The sequence below is a fragment of the Sus scrofa genome, chromosome 13 (assembly GCF_054392235.1).
Source record: "Sus scrofa isolate SSC_HxYL_T2T_F1_AM1 chromosome 13, Sscrofa_HxYL_maternal_Yorkshire_Landrace_v2.0, whole genome shotgun sequence".
Lineage (NCBI taxonomy): Eukaryota > Metazoa > Chordata > Mammalia > Artiodactyla > Suidae > Sus > Sus scrofa.
Window position 1 is genome coordinate 37,911,343 of NC_139395.1, and position 17,409 is coordinate 37,928,751.

The window sequence follows — 17,409 nt, forward strand, 5'->3', positions numbered from 1 at the left end:
TTTTGCTGGGCCCGTCCTTGGTCTGGCTCAGGGTCCTTTCTGGTGGCAAGGGCACCTCTTAGCCAAAATGGATTCAAGCACCCAGGATTCTGGGAGTTTGGTCGTCTCCTCGCTCCAATTGACCCCTCCTAAATTCTCCTGGTTAGTTTTCACGGCAGCACCATGTTCCTTATGAGGGCCTCCGGTTGTGACACAACTCGTTCAAGTGGCTGCTCCCTTGCCTAGCCAAGGTGGGCGGTTTCAGTCAATGGTTCCCTAACATTACTGCGGCCTCCCCCCCACCACTTGCCTTTGAACTGGCCATGAGACTGACCAGTGACGTCAAGGCAGAAGGGTAGTAGGCAGTTCTAAGTCTAGACCTTCAGAGGCCTCACGACTGTACCCTCTTCTGTCCCCCTCCTTTCATGAGAACAGCGTGCTCGGAGTCTCTGCGGGTCCCAGGAAGGCAAAAATGAGAGACATGTGGAACAAAGCTACTCTGAGCCACGTCTGGATCAAGTGACCTGCTCACATCTGAGGGACAAGAAAAGATTACTGTTTGAGGTCACCAAGTGTGGAGGTGTTTTGTTATGCATCAACAGTTAACTAACTGGAGTTCCTATCATGGCTCAGTGGAAATGAATCTGACTAGTGTCCATGAGGACGCAGGTTTGATCCCTGGCCTCGCTTAGTGGGTTGAGGATCTGGTGTTGCCATGAGCTGTGGTGTAGGTCACAGACATGGCTTGAATCTGAAGTTGCTGTGGCTGTGGTGTAGGCCAGTGGTTACAGCTCCCATTTGACCCCTAACCTGGGAACTTCCATATGCCGCAGGTGCAGCCTTAAAACAGAAGACAAAAACAAACAAAAAAACAAAACAGTTAACTAACCAGGTCACCTCAACTGAAAGCTTGGGCATTACATTTGACTTTTCCCTCCCTCAGTCCATGGGGTTCTAAGTATCTCCTGAATCCATCTGCTTCTCTCCATCCTCAGCACCTCTGAGGCATAAGCCCTAGTTCAGACCACCTCCAAACACATTCTAATTTTCCCTTCTTCCCCTTTGTCTCCCTTCTCCACACAGCATTTTGAGTGACCTTCCTAATCTGCAAATCTGATTATGTGACTCCTCTTCTGAGCTTTGCCCTCAGGTTGTGGTACCCTTAAGGACCCCAGGAGGATAGGAGCCTTGCTAGGGACTGTGGGCAATCTGGTCAATTGATAAGAGATGCTTCAGGGCAGTCTCTACTCGGTTCCCAATCAGAGCAGGAGTTCTTTGACAGGCTCTATGCAGGGATCCAGGTTCAAGTTTGGAGGCTGATAAGCAAAAGACCAGCCTCAGGCCATTGCAACCTGGGCATCAACAACAGGAGGACAACATGGGTGGTATGGACACCTTGGGTTTTTTCTTGTTTTGGCCTCCCCTGAGGCCTGTTCAAATTCCCGGGCCAGGGATCAAATCTGCATTATAGCAGTGACCCAAGCCATAGCAGTGTCAATGTCATATCCTTAACCCACTAGGCCACCAGGAAACTGTAGGTATTAATAACTCAGAATTAAGATTTCTGTCTTTAGAGTTACCTCTGTGGCTCAGCAGCTTAAGAACCTGACTAGTTCCAAATAAGACAGCTTGGAGGGTGGGGAGATGCGCTGGGGTTTGGGCTGGAAATGCTATAAAATTTGGTTGTGCTGATTGTTGTACAACTATAAATGTAATAAAATTCATTGGGGGGGGGGGGAAGAACCTGACTAGTATCCATGAGGATGCAGGTTTGATCCCTGGTCTCACTCAGGGGGTCAGGCATTGCTGTGAGCTGTGGTGTAGGTTGCAGAGCAGCTTGGATCCCATGTTGCTACGGCTGTGGTGAAGGCTGACAGCTGTAGCTCCGATTTGACCCCTCACCTGGGAACTTCCGTATGCCACAGGTGTAGCCCTAAATGATTTCTGTCTTTGGAGTTCCTGCTGTGGCATAGCAGTTTAAGGATCCAGCGTTGTCTCTGCACAATGGGGTTAAGGATCCTGTGGCCAGAAAAGAAAAAATTCTATCTTCATTCTTTGCCAATGGATCAGACAGTGGGTGTGTAGTCTCCTTACACAGGCAAATGGCCTCCACACCTCTGGTTTTCTCTGGAGTGAAAAGGCTGTTCTATTAAGAGAAAGGATGAGTCATCAAAATGAGGCAGATGCCATAACCCATAGAGAAAGGCACCCCTCACCAAGAGTAGGTCTCCCTCTGAGGCAGCCTGAGACAGAGCCAGTAGCCTTGGCCTTCGAGAGCCTTTTATATTTTCCCCTGGGCCTTCTCACAAGGCTCTCCAGCAAATTGTCTTGTTTACTGGTTAAACACCTAAGCTCTGGAGCCAAACTCTCTAGATTTGGGTCCAGCTCTGCCACTGACCTTGGGACCTTGGGCTAAGAGGAGGATCTGGGCTCTAAGCAGTTCAAGTTCAGCAAGAGAGATACGGGTAATCAGACCATTCCATCAGGGCTCTGCTGGGCTGGGAGCTCCCGGGAAGAGCATCTCACTTGAGTAGGTGCCGGGAGGCCATCCAGGGGACACACCAGAGGGAATAAGGGGATGAGGAGGTGTCTTCAGCTGTAGGAATTAAGGGAGTGGGTCTGATTTGGTTCTCACCCCCCGTCACCATGCATGGCACAGGTGACACCATCAACACCAGCTGATCTCAAGGACAAAAGAGCCCCAGATGGAGGGGGTGGGGGGCTCAGGCTCTGACTTTAAATACAGAGGTGAGATGTGGCACATGTCAGAGCTGGGGAATTACTCAATTTGCTGGCTCAGGACAGGGCCTGCTGGAGCCCAGTGCCTCCATCCCCAGGGCACATTTCCCTGTGTCACCACCATCAGTGGACAGCTTCTCCAGCACGAGAGACAGCCATGGCTGTCCCCAGGGCCACCAGAGAGACAGGCAAGGACAAGCTAGCTTAAAGGTGAATCCTTTGGCCAAGGCGTCCTCCGAGGGAAAGCAGACTGTTAGGGCCAAGCCTTTGCAGGGAGCACGATGGGAGGTGGGGCGAGGCGAGGCGGGATGGGGTTGGAGGGAGAGGGCTGCGTGGAGGACCCTGGTGTGAACAGCAGGCCGTGACTGAGTCGCTGCACGTCCCCCGCCCTGCCCACCGGCAGGCGGCGCCAGAGAGCCAGGCCGCGGGGTCCCAGGGTCCGGCGTCCAGCCGGGCGGGGCGAGGGGCGGGCCCTGGCGTGACCGCGTTGGAGCTTGCAGACAGTCCCGCGGCGGGAGCGACCCGTAGCCGGAACCTCCGCAGCCATGGCCGAACACTCAGCTCGCCACTGCTGCCTGGGATGGGACTTCAGCACGCAGCAGGTATCAACGCGGGCCCAGACCAGCCGGGCGTAGCCGCCCTCTTTGCAACATCGGGCGGGCTGGCGGCGTGAACCAGGCACCCGGAACCCTGGGCCACGCCACGGGCGCGCCTCTTTCTAGGGCTTCCCGGCTGTGCCTGCCGGTGCCTACAGCGCGGGAGATGCGACCGTGACCCGGCCTGGACCCCCGGTCCTTCCAGAAACGGCTCCCCCACCCCCACCCCACCCCACCACCGTGTCCCCTACCCCCGCAGGACCCTGCGGGCACGTAGCTGGAAAGCTCCCAGAGGGCCCTGGGGACCAAAGGGTTCACGCCCCCTGGGCGCAGTTGGTGGAACCCAAAGAATTCAGCTACTGTAAGAGAGAGGACCAGACAGACAGGTAGGCACACAGGCAGAACCAGTGACCTAGAACTAGAACACCGCTTGAAGCCTTTTTTAAAAAGCGAAATTGGCACAGTATACACATGAACTTTGTCCCACCTGTGACAGCCATTGGTTGGCACCAGTGTGCTGGGTTAACCTGCGTGCCCAGGGCCCTACAGACAGGCAAGCTGAGGCAAAATTTGCCTTCAGATTGGGCCTGTGGTGTCCAGGGGCTCCTTCTCCTTAACTTGGGAAATTAACACAGTTGCAGTCAAACCTTTCTCTGTGAATGGATCTCCGGAGCAAGGCTGTGACCAATCCCTTACCAGAAAGCCCTGTGACACCTTGGTCAGGTTGTCTTGCTAGGCCTCATTTTCTGCATCTGTCTAAGAAAGGAGTTGTACCCTTGGGTTTGGAGGTCTGCTCCATTGGGAAGTGTCTCTGGTCCTTGGGAACAGCCCAGGGGCCTTGCCTGATCTCTCAGACCCCTGCAGGTGCGGAGCCCCAGAGACATCTCCAAACCCACCGTCGTATTCCTTCTCCTCTAGGACTTTCTCAGACCTCGTTGCTTGACATAGGAACCAGCTTATCTACCTCTAGAAGAACATCCACCTCTAGAAGGCCTTGGCTCTGGCTGTTTGGAGGACAAAAATTCCCTGAGCTGCATGGGTGTTCGACTTAGCCTCAGCTTCTTCATTTTACTAAGTCTTTGGACATGTCCCCCGATGAGACCTCTGTTACCATGGTTACAGTGATGCACTCGGGCCTCAAGGAGGTCTCCAGGCAGAACCACTTTCTAGCGAGTTGAGCTACATTTGGTGATGTTCATATCCTTAGACCAGGTAGAAACTGAGGAAAATTCTGTACCTTACTTTTTTATTTTATTTTAATTAATTAATTAATTTTGTCTTTTTAGGGCTGCACCGGCACATGGAGGTTCCCAGACTAGGGGCTGAATTGGAGCTGTAGCTGTTAGACTATGCCACAACCACAGCCATGCTGGACCTGAGCGGCATCTGCAATCTACACACAGTTCACCGGGATGCTGGATCCTTAACTCACTGAGCGAGGCCAGGGATCCAACCTACATCCATCCTCATGGATACTAGTCAGATTTGTTTCCACTGAGCCACAATGGGAACTCCCGTACCTTACTTTTTAAAATGCCTTCCAGGTAAAAGTTGTTGCTGTTGATGCAGAGCTGAATGTCTTCTATGAGGATAGTGTGCATTTTGACAGAGACCTTCCAGAATTCAGGTATGTACCTAGTGTGTAAGTATGGGGGCGGGGGTTGGGCTCCTCCCTCAACATTTTACATTTGTAAACCACACTATTCTGGCTACATCAAACTGTGGGAGGGTGGTCTTGGTGGATCTGTCAGCATCTTTCTGCGATGCCTGGGTTGTGCTCTCCTGCATTCCTTCCCATTTCTGCTCACTACTTCATATACATAGCTGAGACTTTGTGCCAGGCACTGTGCTGAAATTTGATACTGATCCAAAAAGAGGCATATGGTCCTTGCTCTCCCAGAGCTTCAGACTGAGGGAGAGAGATTGATATTAATCGAAGACGCTCACAAAAGAATATTTGGTTGTAAACTCAGAGAAGGCCATTGAAGGAAAGGAACTATCTTCTTCATCTGTTTATTTTAAAGGAATTAGACACAAACTTGGGAGAATGGGTTAGGGAATATACCTAAGGAAGTAGTGCTTAAGCCAAGATATGAATGAGTGGGGTTAACCAGGTGATAGATGGTAGAGAGGAACGGGCATGTGCAAAGTCCCTGTGGCAAGGAGCGCTGCTCATTCATGGGACTGAAGAAGGCCATTGTGGCTGGGGAGCAAAGAGGGAGGTGGAAGCTGGGCTGGGCCATATAGGCCATAGAATACAGTTTATCTTTATCCTAAAAGCTTTGGTTACCCACTGAAGGGCGATAGGGATGTGTGTGTGTGTGTGTGTGTGTGTGTGTGAGTGTGTGTGTGAGACGTAGTTGTATTGTGTGGGGGGGGTTGTTTGTTTGTTTGTTTGTTTAGGCCATCCCATGGCATATGGAGTTCCCAGGCCAGGGACCAGATCCCAGCCACGGCGTAGGTCACCACTGCGGCAATACTGGATCCTTAACCCATTTTGCTGGGCAAAGGATCGAACCTGTGTTCTAGCACTCCAGAGATGCTACCAATCCCTTTGTGCCGCAGCACGATCCAACATGGCTTATTTATGGGTTTTGTTGGAGTTTTTTGTTTTTTGTTTTTTTGTTTTTTTGGGTTTTTTTTGTCTATTTAGGGCTGCACTCGTGGCATATGGAAGTTCCAGGCTGGGGATCGAATTGCAGCTGCCAGCCTATGCTACAGCCACAGCAACTCAGGATCCTGGCTGTGTCTGCCACCTAAACCATACCTCACGACAATGCCAAATCGTTAACCCACTGAGTGGGGCCAGGGATCAAAGCAGTATCCTCATGGGTTTGTTACCACTGAGCCATGATGGAAATACCCTGTATTTGTGTTTTTAGAAGATGTCTCTGGGTTCAGTGGGAGAGCAGATGGGACAAGGCCAGAGTACCATGTCGGGAGCACATTGAGGAGGTTTTTCACAGTCATCGGGGTAAGAGATGATGTTGTCTTGGAGAAAGGGCATCTGGGTGATAACAGTTGACAAATCTGGTGCAGAGTTGAAAGTGAGATGTGAAGGTGAGATTTCTGGCTGGCCTTTGGGGTGGATAGTAAACTTTGCAAAACAATTGGTTTTAGGGAGAAAGATCATGAATTTAGCTGTTAAATTGGTTTGGGAGGGCTACCAGACCAAAATACCACAGACTGGATGGTGTCAATAACAGAAATTTTTTGTCTCCTGTTTCTGGAGTCTGAAAGTCCAAGTTCAGAGCACGGCAGGTTGCTTTCTTCTCAGGTCTCTCTCCTTGGTTTCCAGATGGCTGCCTTCTTACTACCTCTCACATGGTCACCCTTCCGGCTCAGGCATGTTATTAGTGTTCTAATCTCTTTTGGGCTGCCTCCCGCAGGGTGCGGAATTTCCTGGGCCAGTGATTGAATCCTCAGCACAGTATGTGACCCAGGCCACTGAAGTAACAACACCAGATCCTTAACACAATGCACTGCAGGAGAACTCATATATGTATCTATATATCTATATCTATCTATCTATACATATATATTTTTTTTCCACCCTTTTTCAGCCTCAGCTGCAGTATATGAAAGTTCCCTGGGTCAGGGATCAAATCCAAGCCACATCTGAGACCTACACCACAGCTGGGGCAATGCCAGATACTTTAATCCACTGAGCCGGGTTGGGGTAGAAGCGGCAACCCCACAGAGACTGAATCACTAACCCATTGTGCCACAGCAGGAACTCTCCCCCAATCTTTTTTTTATAAGGACAGCAATCATCCTGGATTAGGGCCCACCCTAATGACTTCTCTGTAACTTTAGTACCTTTTTAAAGGTCCTGTCTCCAAGTTCAGTCACATCCTGAGGTACTGGGGATTAGAAGTTCAACATGTAAATTTCATTTCAGTCCCTGAACTGAAACAGTTCAGTCCCTAACAGCTGTGGACTTACTGACTGAGGTGGCTGGAGAGGTCCTGGTGGACGTGGCCCTCCATGTCTATTTTATTTTACTTCATTTCCTGCTTTATCTTATATCTTATTTTATTTTATCTTTTAAAGGCCACATCTGCGGCATATGGAGGTTTCCAGGCTAGGGGTTGAATCAGAGCTGTAGCCTCTGGCATACACCACAGCCACAGCCACACCAGATCCGAGCCTTGTCTGTGACCTACGCCACAGCTCATGGCAGCACCGGATCCTTAGCCCACTGAGCGAGGCCAGGGATTGAACCTGCAACTTCATGGTCCTAGTCAGATTGTTACGGCTGAGCCGCACCCTCCATGTGTGTTTTAGATGTCACTTCCACTTTCAAGCCTTCCTTGCTGGTCTTTTGTGTGCCTCTCACTGCTTATCAACTTGTGTTGCCCTCTTTTCTCCCCCAGCTGATGTGTCTTCTTAGAACTGAGGTTGGAAGTCACCCTGCTTTCAATTTTACATTACCGCAGGCCACCTGTGTTAGAATTTTGGTAGTTTGTGTCTTTCAGGGACTTGGTCCATTTCCTCTAACCTATCAAATTTGTGGACCTCGAGTTGTTCATACTGTTCTTTTATTGTCCTTTTATGTCTATGGGATCAGTAGCAATGATCCTTCCATCATTTCTGATATTGGTAATTTGTCTTCTCTTTTTTTCATTAGCCTGGCTAGATGTTTATCAATTTCCTTGATATTTCCAAAAGATCAGTTTTTGGTTTCATTGATTTTCTGTATTGTTTTTCCTCTTTTCATTTTCTTTTCTTTTTTTTTCTTTTTTGTCTTTTTGCTATTTCTTTGGGCCGCTCCCGCGGCATATGGAGGTTCCCAGGCTAGGGGTCCAATAGGAGCTGTAGCCACCGGCCTATGCCAGAGCCACAGCAACTCAGGATCCGAGCCGCGTCTGCAACCTACACCACAGCTCACGGCAACGCCAGATCGTTAACCCACTGAGCAAGGGCAGGGATGGAACCCGCAACCTCATGGTTCCTAGTCGGATTCGTTAACCACTGCGCCACGACGGGAACTCCTTCATTTTCTTTTCTTTTCTTTCTTTCTTTTTGTTTTTTTTTTTTTTTTTGTTGTTGTTGTTGTTGTTGTTTCTCTTTAGGGCTACACCTACAGCAGGTGCAAGTTCCCAGGCTAGGAGTTGAAGTTCCCGGCCTACGCCACAGCAGTGCAGATCCAAGCGGTCACCCTACACCACAGCTCCCAGCAATGCCAGATCCTTTAACCCAGTGAGTGAGGCCAGGGATTGAACCCGCATCCTCACAGATACTAGCTGGGTTTGTTAGTGCACAATGGGCACTCCAGAAAAGTTTTTAATTTTGATAAAGTCTAACTACTCTGTTTTTCTTTTGCTTGTATTTTGGATACAGTATTTATTAGGTTTTAGTGTTCATTTTATATTTGCCTCATAAAAAGAATTGGAACTTTTCCTTCCTTTAGGTGCTGTGGAACAAATTGAATAATAATAGAGGAGTTCCCTGGTGGCTCAGCAGGTTAAGGATCAGGTATCACCACTGCTGTGGCAAGGGTTCCATCCCTGGCTCAGAAATTCCTTAGGCTGTGGGCATAGCCAAAAAAGAAAATAGTATTAGAAATACTTGTTCTCTAAAAGTTTTTTTTTAATTTTTTTCTTTTAGGCAGGAAAAAGATTTATTAAGATAGGACACTTGTGAGAGATAGAAGCAGGCAGGCAAGGAGGCCCTGCTTGTTCTCTAAAAGTTTGATAAACGTTTTCTGTGAAACCATTCGGGCTTGATGCTTATAGGGGCGTGAGGTAGCTCTGATCTTCCTTCTTAGCAGGAATTGTTAGTTTGCAGTTATTAAATCCTTGGTGGAATGTTGGGTTTCAATTTTCATCTGTTTTGTAAAGGCAACATTTTTTTTTTTTCTGGTGAGTTTTTACTGTCAGTAGGAAAGTTTGCTGCTCTTTTGCACCTTTCTCCTATCTTAAAAAAAATCAATATTATTGAGTACAATTTATGTACACAAAGAAGCATCCATGAAAATGTGCAGTTGGGGAGTTCCCGTTGTGGCTTAGCAGTTAACAACCCGACTAGTATCCATGAGAATGCGGGTTTGATCCCTGGTCTCCCTCAGTGGGTTAAGGATCTGACGTTGTCATGACCTGTGCTTCAGGTTGCAGACGAGGCTCGGATCTTGAGTTGCTGTGGCTGTGGTGTAGACCGGCAGCTATAGCTCTGATTGGACCCCTAGCCCAGGAACCTCCATATGCTGTAGGTATGGCCCTAAAAAGCAAAAAAAAATAAAATGTGTAGTTGAATTGAATGCATCTTGACAGAGGCAGACCTATACCTGTCAAGATATAGATTGTTCACATCTCCTACCCCCCAAAGAAAGACTCTTTGTGTCACTTTGCAGTCTGTTTCTTCCTCCCCACTGGCCTTAGGAAACCACTGATTGTGCTTTTGCATAATAGGTGGATTTATGTTTTCTAGCATATTATATGAATGGAATCTTGTAATACATACTCCTGTGTCTGGCTTCCTTCACTCAGCATGATCATTTCAGAGTCACCCGTGTTCGTGTGTGCATCAATAGTGAGGCTTTTTTTTTCCCCTGACTATTCTGTGCCCTTTGAAGTCATAAATATACCTCATTTTAGCTCTTCATCTTCTTAGGGACACCTGGGTTGACTTCAGTTTGTTATTACAAAAAAGACTGCTATAATCATTTGTGTACAAATCTTTCTGTGGACTTATATGCTTTCATTTCTCTAGGTTAGATATTTAGGAATAGAATGGCTGGATCACATGGTTAATAGCGTCTTGGTGTGTATTCTGAGCCTGTTCTTTTTAAACTCAGTGAAAGGGTAGGTTGGAGTTCCTGTCATGACTCAGCAGAAATGAATCTGATTTTCATCCATGAAGACACAGGTTTGATCCCTGGCTTTGCTCAGGGGGTTAAGGATCCAGTGTTGCATGAGCTGTGTTAGGTCATAGATGTGGCTCGGATCTGGCATTGCTGTGGCTGTAGTGTAGGCCGGCGATTCGACCCCTAACCTGGGAAGCTCCATATACCTTGTGTGTGGCCCTAAAAAAAAAAAAAGTGAAAGGGTTGGATTTTATTGAATCAGCTTTTAGCACGAGGTCTGGTAACAATGAGGAGGAAAGGGACAGGGTTCCAGGAAACCTTCTAGATTTGCAATCCAAGGACACCCTGGTTGGGGAGTCAAGATGCAGCCCTCAGTACCACACCTCCTCTGCCTCTTCAAGCCCAGTGGATCTAGAAGGGCTTCTAATAAACCCAGACTTCTCCAGTCCCTTCATGCCCACTGTGACACTGTGCCCGCCTGGCAGCATGAACCCCTTCTCCTTAGAAGGCTTGTTGTCACTGGTGCTTTCTGAGAATTGCCACCTCTGGGTCGTGGCGGACAATTTCCACACCTTCTGTTTCCATCTTGCCCAGCATCTTGCCTGTTCCATCTTGAGTTCCTGCGCAAGGCTGGGGGTGGCGTGCTTTTCCTTCTGTGGAAGGGGCCCCGTTTCTGCCACCGCTGAGCTCCCGCCCAAGGCTCTGTTCCATGTTCTCTCTTGTTCTGCTTGTAGAACTCAGGGAGGCGTTCATGTTCATGAGGATGGGCTGACAGTTACTTCCCCAGTCCTGATGTGGGTCCAGGTAAGCACAGGGACTCCTGTCCCTCTCCTGTCCCCGTCCAGCTCACCATCAGATATGGTGATTTGCTAGGAAGAACAAAGGTGGCAGCTTGTGAGAGCCTCTTTGTGACCAGGTCCTCCTGGGGAAGCGGGAGCTGCATGGTCCTAGGGCCAGACACAGCCTCTGCTGGGTCAGTGCTCCTGAGCCCAGAGGACTCACAAAGGGCTTCCCGGTTCTGAAGCCAGAGTGGCTGAAAAGTCCTTCCAGTAACTATCTTTAAAATGCCACATGGTGCTGCAATGAGATCCTGCTGTGTAGCACTGGGAACTATATCTAGTCACTTATGATGGAGCATGATCATGGAGAAAAAAGAATGTATACAGGTATGTGTAACTGGGTCACCATGCTGTATAGTAGAAAATTGACGGAACACTGTAAAGCAGCTATAATGGCAAAAATAAAAATCATTATAAAATTTTACAAAAGAACAGAAAGAAAGCAAATACATAGCCTTTACAATTGCAAAAAATAAAATAAAATAAAATAAAATAAAATAAAATAAAATAAAATAAAATGCCACAGGGGAGTTCCCATCGTGGCGCAGTGGAAACAAATCTGACTAGTATCCATGAAGATGCTGGTTTGATCCCTAGCCTCACTCAGGGGGTTAAGGATCTGGTGTTGCTATGGCTGTGTTGTAGGCCAGCAGCTGCCGCTCCAATTCAACCCCTAGCCTGGGAACTTCTACATGCTGCAGGTGTGGCCCTAAAAAAAAAAAAGTCACATGGAGTTCCCTGGTGGCTCAATATATTAGGGATTCAGAGTTGCCACTGCTGTGGCTCTAGTTAGTTTTGTGGCATGGGTTTAATCCCTGGTGGAACCTCCGCACACCATTAGTGTAGCCAAAAATAAATAAATAAATAAATGAAGTGCCACAGAGCAAACCTTTCCTGATCACTCTGTGTTCAGGCCCTCTGGCCACCCTTGTGCCCTGAGATCCAAACATGGCCTTTGGGCTTCTGGTGCTCAGTCCCCAGACCCTTCAACTTCTGGGGCCCTCAGGATGGTGGCTTGTGACCTGCCTAGTCAGGCTCAGATCCATCCCAAGCCAGCCTGCCCGCTCAGGACGATGCCTGTGGCCAGATCTGGGCGACCTGTGGTGGCGCAGGATCGGCGTGTGGACAGCATGGGCACGTGTGGTGGGAGCTGAGAGCTGCCTCATTAGCCACAGAGGACCTGGAGACCAGCCAAAGGCAGCTCTGAATGTGTCTTCTCAAAGCATTTTCAGTCCTCTAGTCCCTGTGTAACCAATCCCCTGTACTAAATTCTTGTTAAGATATCCGGGGATGCTTTCTTTTTTATCAGCCTGACCCTGACTCATCTGGAGGGATTGGGGTAAAGGATGAGTGTCTACCAGACGGGCTGGCCGAGATGTACTTCAAGGAGCTGAGCCAGGCCACGGGGCAGTGGCAGTGGGGGTGGGGGTGACCAGCAGGAGTTGGGGCCTGGAGGTCCCAGTGAGGACGTCATGGGCTTCTGAGAGGCCAACGCCTTACCTTGGGGAGGTGGCAAGAGGGTGGAAAGCCAGGCTTGGGACTCAGACCAGGGTGATTTCAAATCCTGAGCAGTCCCCCCAGGACTGGACCTGTTCTAGCTTTGCCCACCCCTCCTCCAGCTTGGCCACACTCCCTCCCTGAGCCTTGGCAGCAGGGGCAAGTTGGCAGCCACAGCCAAGGCTGTGAAAGGAGTCCTCCCAGTGTGGGGTGGGGGTGGCAGGGTCAGGCCAAAGTTCTAGGGGCTTCTCTGTCCTGAGGAAAACACAACGTGGGATCAGTATCTAATTCCTGGGCAAGTGTCAAGCTCTTCTGGGTGGCACCATCCATCCCACCCATGCAGTCTTTTTTTTTTTTTTTTTTTTTTTTTTTTGTCCCAAGGCGTGTGGAAGTTCCTGAGCCAGGGAGAGAACCCACGCCACAACAGTGACCCAAGCCACTGACAATGCCAGATCCTTAACCTGCTGCACCACAAGCAAACTCCCCATTCAGGCAGCCTTGCTAGAAAGACAGTTCCATCCAGGTGGTGGAGGGTAGGATGGGGAGTTTGGGACAAATGGTCACCACCTCTACCTGTTCCTCCAGCCTTGCACTCCTGGACACAGGAGTCTAGGCCTGGAGCTCTGCTCTCTTGGGAGCTTCTGCTTGGTTCTTTATATCTCCATTGCAGTGAAGGCACATCACTAATATGGTAGGTAAAAAATGCAAATAAACTAAAATTTGAGCCACCTTGTTTTTACTCTTCCTAAATGCTTGGAAGTTACCAACTGGAGAAGCAAAAAAAAAAAAAGACTGTTTTAAGGGCCTTACCCATGGCATATGCAAGTTCCCAGGCTCGGGGGTGAATCTGCAGCTGCTGTGTACCCTAAGCCACAGCAACTCGGATCCCAGCCATGTCTACAATCTGCACCGCAGCTCACAGCAATGCTGGATCTTTAGCCCACTGGGCAGGGCCAGGGCTCAAACCCACATCTTCATGGATACTAGTTGGTTTCCTTACTGCCAAGCCACAACAGGAACTCTGGAGAAGCAAAATTTGAGGATTAAGGACTGCCTGCTGTGGCACAGTGCATTAAGAATCCAACTGCAGGAGTTCCCAACGTGACTCAACGGGATCAGCAGCATCTTGTGAGTGCTGGGATGCAGGTTTGATTCCTGGCCCAGCACAGTGTGTTAAGGGTCTGGTGTTGCCACAGCTGTGGCTTAGGTCACAACTGTGGCTCAGATCTGATCCCTGGCCCTGGAACTCCATATGCCGCAGGGCAGCCAAAAAAGAAAAAAAAAAAAAAAAGAATCTGACTTCAGTGCCTCTAGTCACTGCGGAGGCGTGGGTTCGATTCCTGGCCCAGGGCCCTGGGTTAAAACATCTGCTATTAGGGCAGCTGTGGCATAGGTCGCAGCTGCAGCTTGGATCCAGTCCCTGGAACTTTCATATGCTATGGGTGCAACCATTTAAAAAAAATTGAGGATTGGTGATTTATCATTCCATTTACTTAAGATATTTTTAGCATAAGCTCCCCCTTCTTTTGGGGGAGAGGTGCTGTGACCCAAGCTACTGCAGTGACAATGCTGAATCCTTAACTCACTGCGCCACAAGGAAACTCCAGCATGGCTCATGTTTTAATCCAATTGCTGCCTATTTGTTTAATTTATCTATTCTAGTGCCTGCAAATCCCAAGTTATCAGTTCCTTCCTCTTTTTTTTTTTTTTTTTTTGTCTTTTTGCCTTTTCTAGGGCTGCTCCCATGGCATATGGAGGTTCCCAAGCTAGGGGTTGAATCGGAGATGTAGCTGCCAGCCTATGCCACAGCCACAGCAATGCGGGATCTGAGCCTTGTCTGCAACCTACATCACAGCTCACGGCAGCGCTGGATCCTTAACCCACTGAGCAAGGCCAGGGATCGAACCGGCAACCTCATGTTTCCTAGTCGGATTCGTTAACCACTGAGCCACGACAGGAACTCCCAGTTCCTTCTTTACCTCTGCTGGAGGAGAAGCACTTAACAGCCCAGTATCAAGGCTTGTATGTTAGCGTGATTCCCAAGTTCAGGGCAGTCATGGTGGCTTCTGTGTTTCTTCTCAGGCTTTGGATATCATCTTGGAGAAGATGAAGGCTTCGGGCTTTGACTTCTCTCAAGTCCTCGCCTTGTCTGGGGCGGGCCAGGTCTGTTTGCTGCAGGCTCCGTGGACCTGGGGGTGTCTGTCTTGGGCAGCGGTATGGGTGCTGAGGTGATGGCTCCTCTCGAGGGATGGCGCTCGTCCTTAAGAGCCACTGCACACATTTGTTGTAGGGAAAAGCCCTAGAGCTGTTTCACTTAGGAGGATGTACACTTGCCTCCTTGCAAGAAGATCTGAGACAGTTAAGTGTTAAATACAATAGGACACTGGGTGAGGAGGAACTGAACAGGGGTCTTCCAAGAGGAGGGAGGAAGGGTTTGTAATGAATTTATGATGGCTGTTCGGAGACACAAAATTCCTATTCGCTTTCCTAGAAGTAAAAGCAAAGTTGGAAGTCACGCTAATAATGATAGCAGTTTTGGTACCAGAGATATTATTAATTATAATGACAGAGAGCACTGAGCACTACATGTATGCACAAACTTCATAACGACTGTACGAGATGGTATCGTGCAGAGGCTGGCTCAGGGGCTCTGGGTTTGATCCCTGACTGCCTGGGATCCCTGGTAACCGGAGGCTTCGTTCTGTCATCTTCCATGGGGTCAATGAATGTCACAGAACAGGGCATAAAAACCAAGTTTTAGCTGCTCCTTTTATTATCATTGCCCTTTACATAGGGAAATGGAGGCACCCAGAGGTAATGTCATTTGCTCAAGGTTACATAGCTGCTGCTGGTGGGGGCAGTGATAATGTCAGGATCCAAGTCCAGTCTTATCCTCCGAGTCACTTTGCTCCGTGTTGGATTGGCGTGTCTTCACACTAAAGAGTGCTTTCTAGCTCTTCTGAAGATGCCTCTTCTTCCCCTGACCTTACAGAAATGTATTGATAGTGTCCTCGTTGAACTAAACAAAGTCCTGATATCTTGTCTGCATCTCTCACCTGAACCCCTGGCCTGGACCCCTCTCCTTCCCAAGTAGCCCCTCTGCCCCCTTGGTCAGGTGTCTTAGGAACGCCCCAGACTTAGCAGATGCCAGACTGAGTGCTCCATCTTTCCCAAGATGTCAGCTCCTGCGATTCCCTTCCTTGGAGAGTTCTCCTCCACCTGGGCCACAGCCCACATGTCATCCCTGACTCCTCCATCCTCCCACCCCCACGTCCAAGGGGTCCCCTCATCCCCTGGTTGTACATGACTCTTGAATATGCCACCTCCATCCCCTCCTCTGTTCTTCAGGCCTAGTACTCATCATTTTTCTCTGGGCCTCTGCTTTAGCCTCCCTCGCTCCAGTCTCCCTTCTCCGTGACTCCCACAAGCCTTTTCGTACGTTCAGCCCTGGCCACGTCACTCCCCTGCTAATCCAGAGTTCTCACCACCCCACATCCTGAGCATGGATTTCGGAGCTCAGGCTGCCATCTCCCACTGCGGTCCCCAACACATCCTGCCCCTTCCCCTCACCTGCCAGCCCCTCTCACCTGTGGTTACTCTCTGCATAGAGCAGCCACACACTCAGCTCTGGGATCCTTTCCCAGTTATCATGTCACTTCACCCCTTCCCTGCATTCCCATGGCCCTTTCACTGCACTTAACAGGGTTTTATAATTGTCCCTTTGTGTCTTTTTTCCTGACTTAAATCCAGTGTCCTGAAAAATAAGGACAGTACTATCCTTTTTATCTGTCTCATGCCTGCTGGTGTGATGTAGCTGATCCATCAGCATTGGTTGAGTAATGGATAAGTGAGTGAATGAGTGAATGTTAGGTAATATTATGAGCAATATATTTAATTTTTTATTTTTGCTTTTTAGGGCCTCACCCACAGCATATGGAGGTCCCCAGGCTAGGGGTCTAATTGGAGCTACAGCTACAGGCACAGCAACGCCAGATCTGAGGTACATCTGTGCCCTACACCACAGCTCACTGCAACACCGGAGTCTTAACTCACTGAGCAAAGCCAGGGATCGAACCCGCAACCTCATGGTTCCTAGTCAGATTTGTTTCCACTGCGCCAAAACAGGAACTCTGTGAGCAATATATTTAAATACAATTTTACAAAGACGCCAAAATCCAGAGCAATAAGTCTTGCTTGTATCCTTCCTACAAGCTTTGAGGCAAAGAGAGCAGAGTTCCTCACCATATCATAGAACTGAGAACCAAGTCTCATAAAGGCAATGAGCTCTGTCCCTTAGAAGTTGGCAGGGCGGGCTTGGAGTCTAGATCTTTGGCGCGTGGTCTGGGTGGGGCCTTTCTGTTTCTCCAGAGCTGTGTGTGTGGCCATGAGAACACAGGCTTGGGTTTTCCCTCGCAGCAACATGGAAGCGTGTACTGGAAGGCGGGGGCCAACCAGGTGCTGACGAGCCTGACACCAGACCTCCTGTTACGTGAGCAGCTGCAGGTAACTGTCACCGTGTTGTGGGAGTCTGAGAAACTTCTGTCGGGGGGAGAAGGGCCTCAAGCCTGGTGGGCTCTGAAGTCGGGGCTTACTTGCATCATCAAGGGTGTGGGAAGGTGGCTTGAGCAGTGTCCTATGAGCGTGGACTGCCCTGCCTGCGTGAATATCCCTGCTGTCTGCACAGAGGCTTGGGTTCTAACAGCCCTCATCACACGGTTCCCCTCCAGCCCAGCACGACTTGGCCAGGGTTGGGGGGGGTCCCCTGCTCAGGAATCCAACCCCTGGGGCGTGGTACCTCCTGGGGATGCTGGGGAGGCAGGCCCTGGCTTCTCTTTTCTCCCAGGCTCCACAGGCTCTGGCAGAGCTGCCCTTTAACACGGCTCTTGCCCTTTTCCACCTGTCTCTAGGGCCCCCACCAGAAACTTTAACCTCAAGAATTCTGGGGAGAGACCCT

The 17,409-nt window shown here is 49.4% G+C and overlaps 1 protein-coding gene across 19 annotated transcripts in view; it reads left to right on the forward strand.

The window, feature by feature from the left end:
• The first annotated feature begins 3,248 nt into the window (after window positions 1-3,248).
• XYLB (xylulokinase) overlaps window positions 3,249-17,409 on the forward strand; it is a 50,806-nt gene continuing 36,645 nt past the window's right edge. For 8 of the 19 annotated variants that reach the window (XR_014822724.1, XR_014822721.1, XR_014822722.1 and 5 more), the window contains exons 1-5: window positions 3,249-3,320; window positions 4,859-4,941; window positions 10,854-10,923; window positions 14,538-14,618; window positions 16,872-16,958. Coding sequence is in view for 13 of the 19 variants with exons in the window: in XM_021071669.2 (XP_020927328.2) it covers window positions 3,264-3,320; window positions 4,859-4,941; window positions 10,854-10,923; window positions 14,538-14,618; window positions 16,872-16,958 (378 nt within the window). In the remaining 6 variants the exon portion in view is untranslated. The remainder of the gene's footprint in view (window positions 3,321-4,858; window positions 4,942-10,853; window positions 10,924-14,537; window positions 14,619-16,871; window positions 16,959-17,409) is intronic. The other 11 variants (XR_014822723.1, XM_084987784.1, XM_084987787.1 and 8 more) reach the window with 3 other exon arrangements.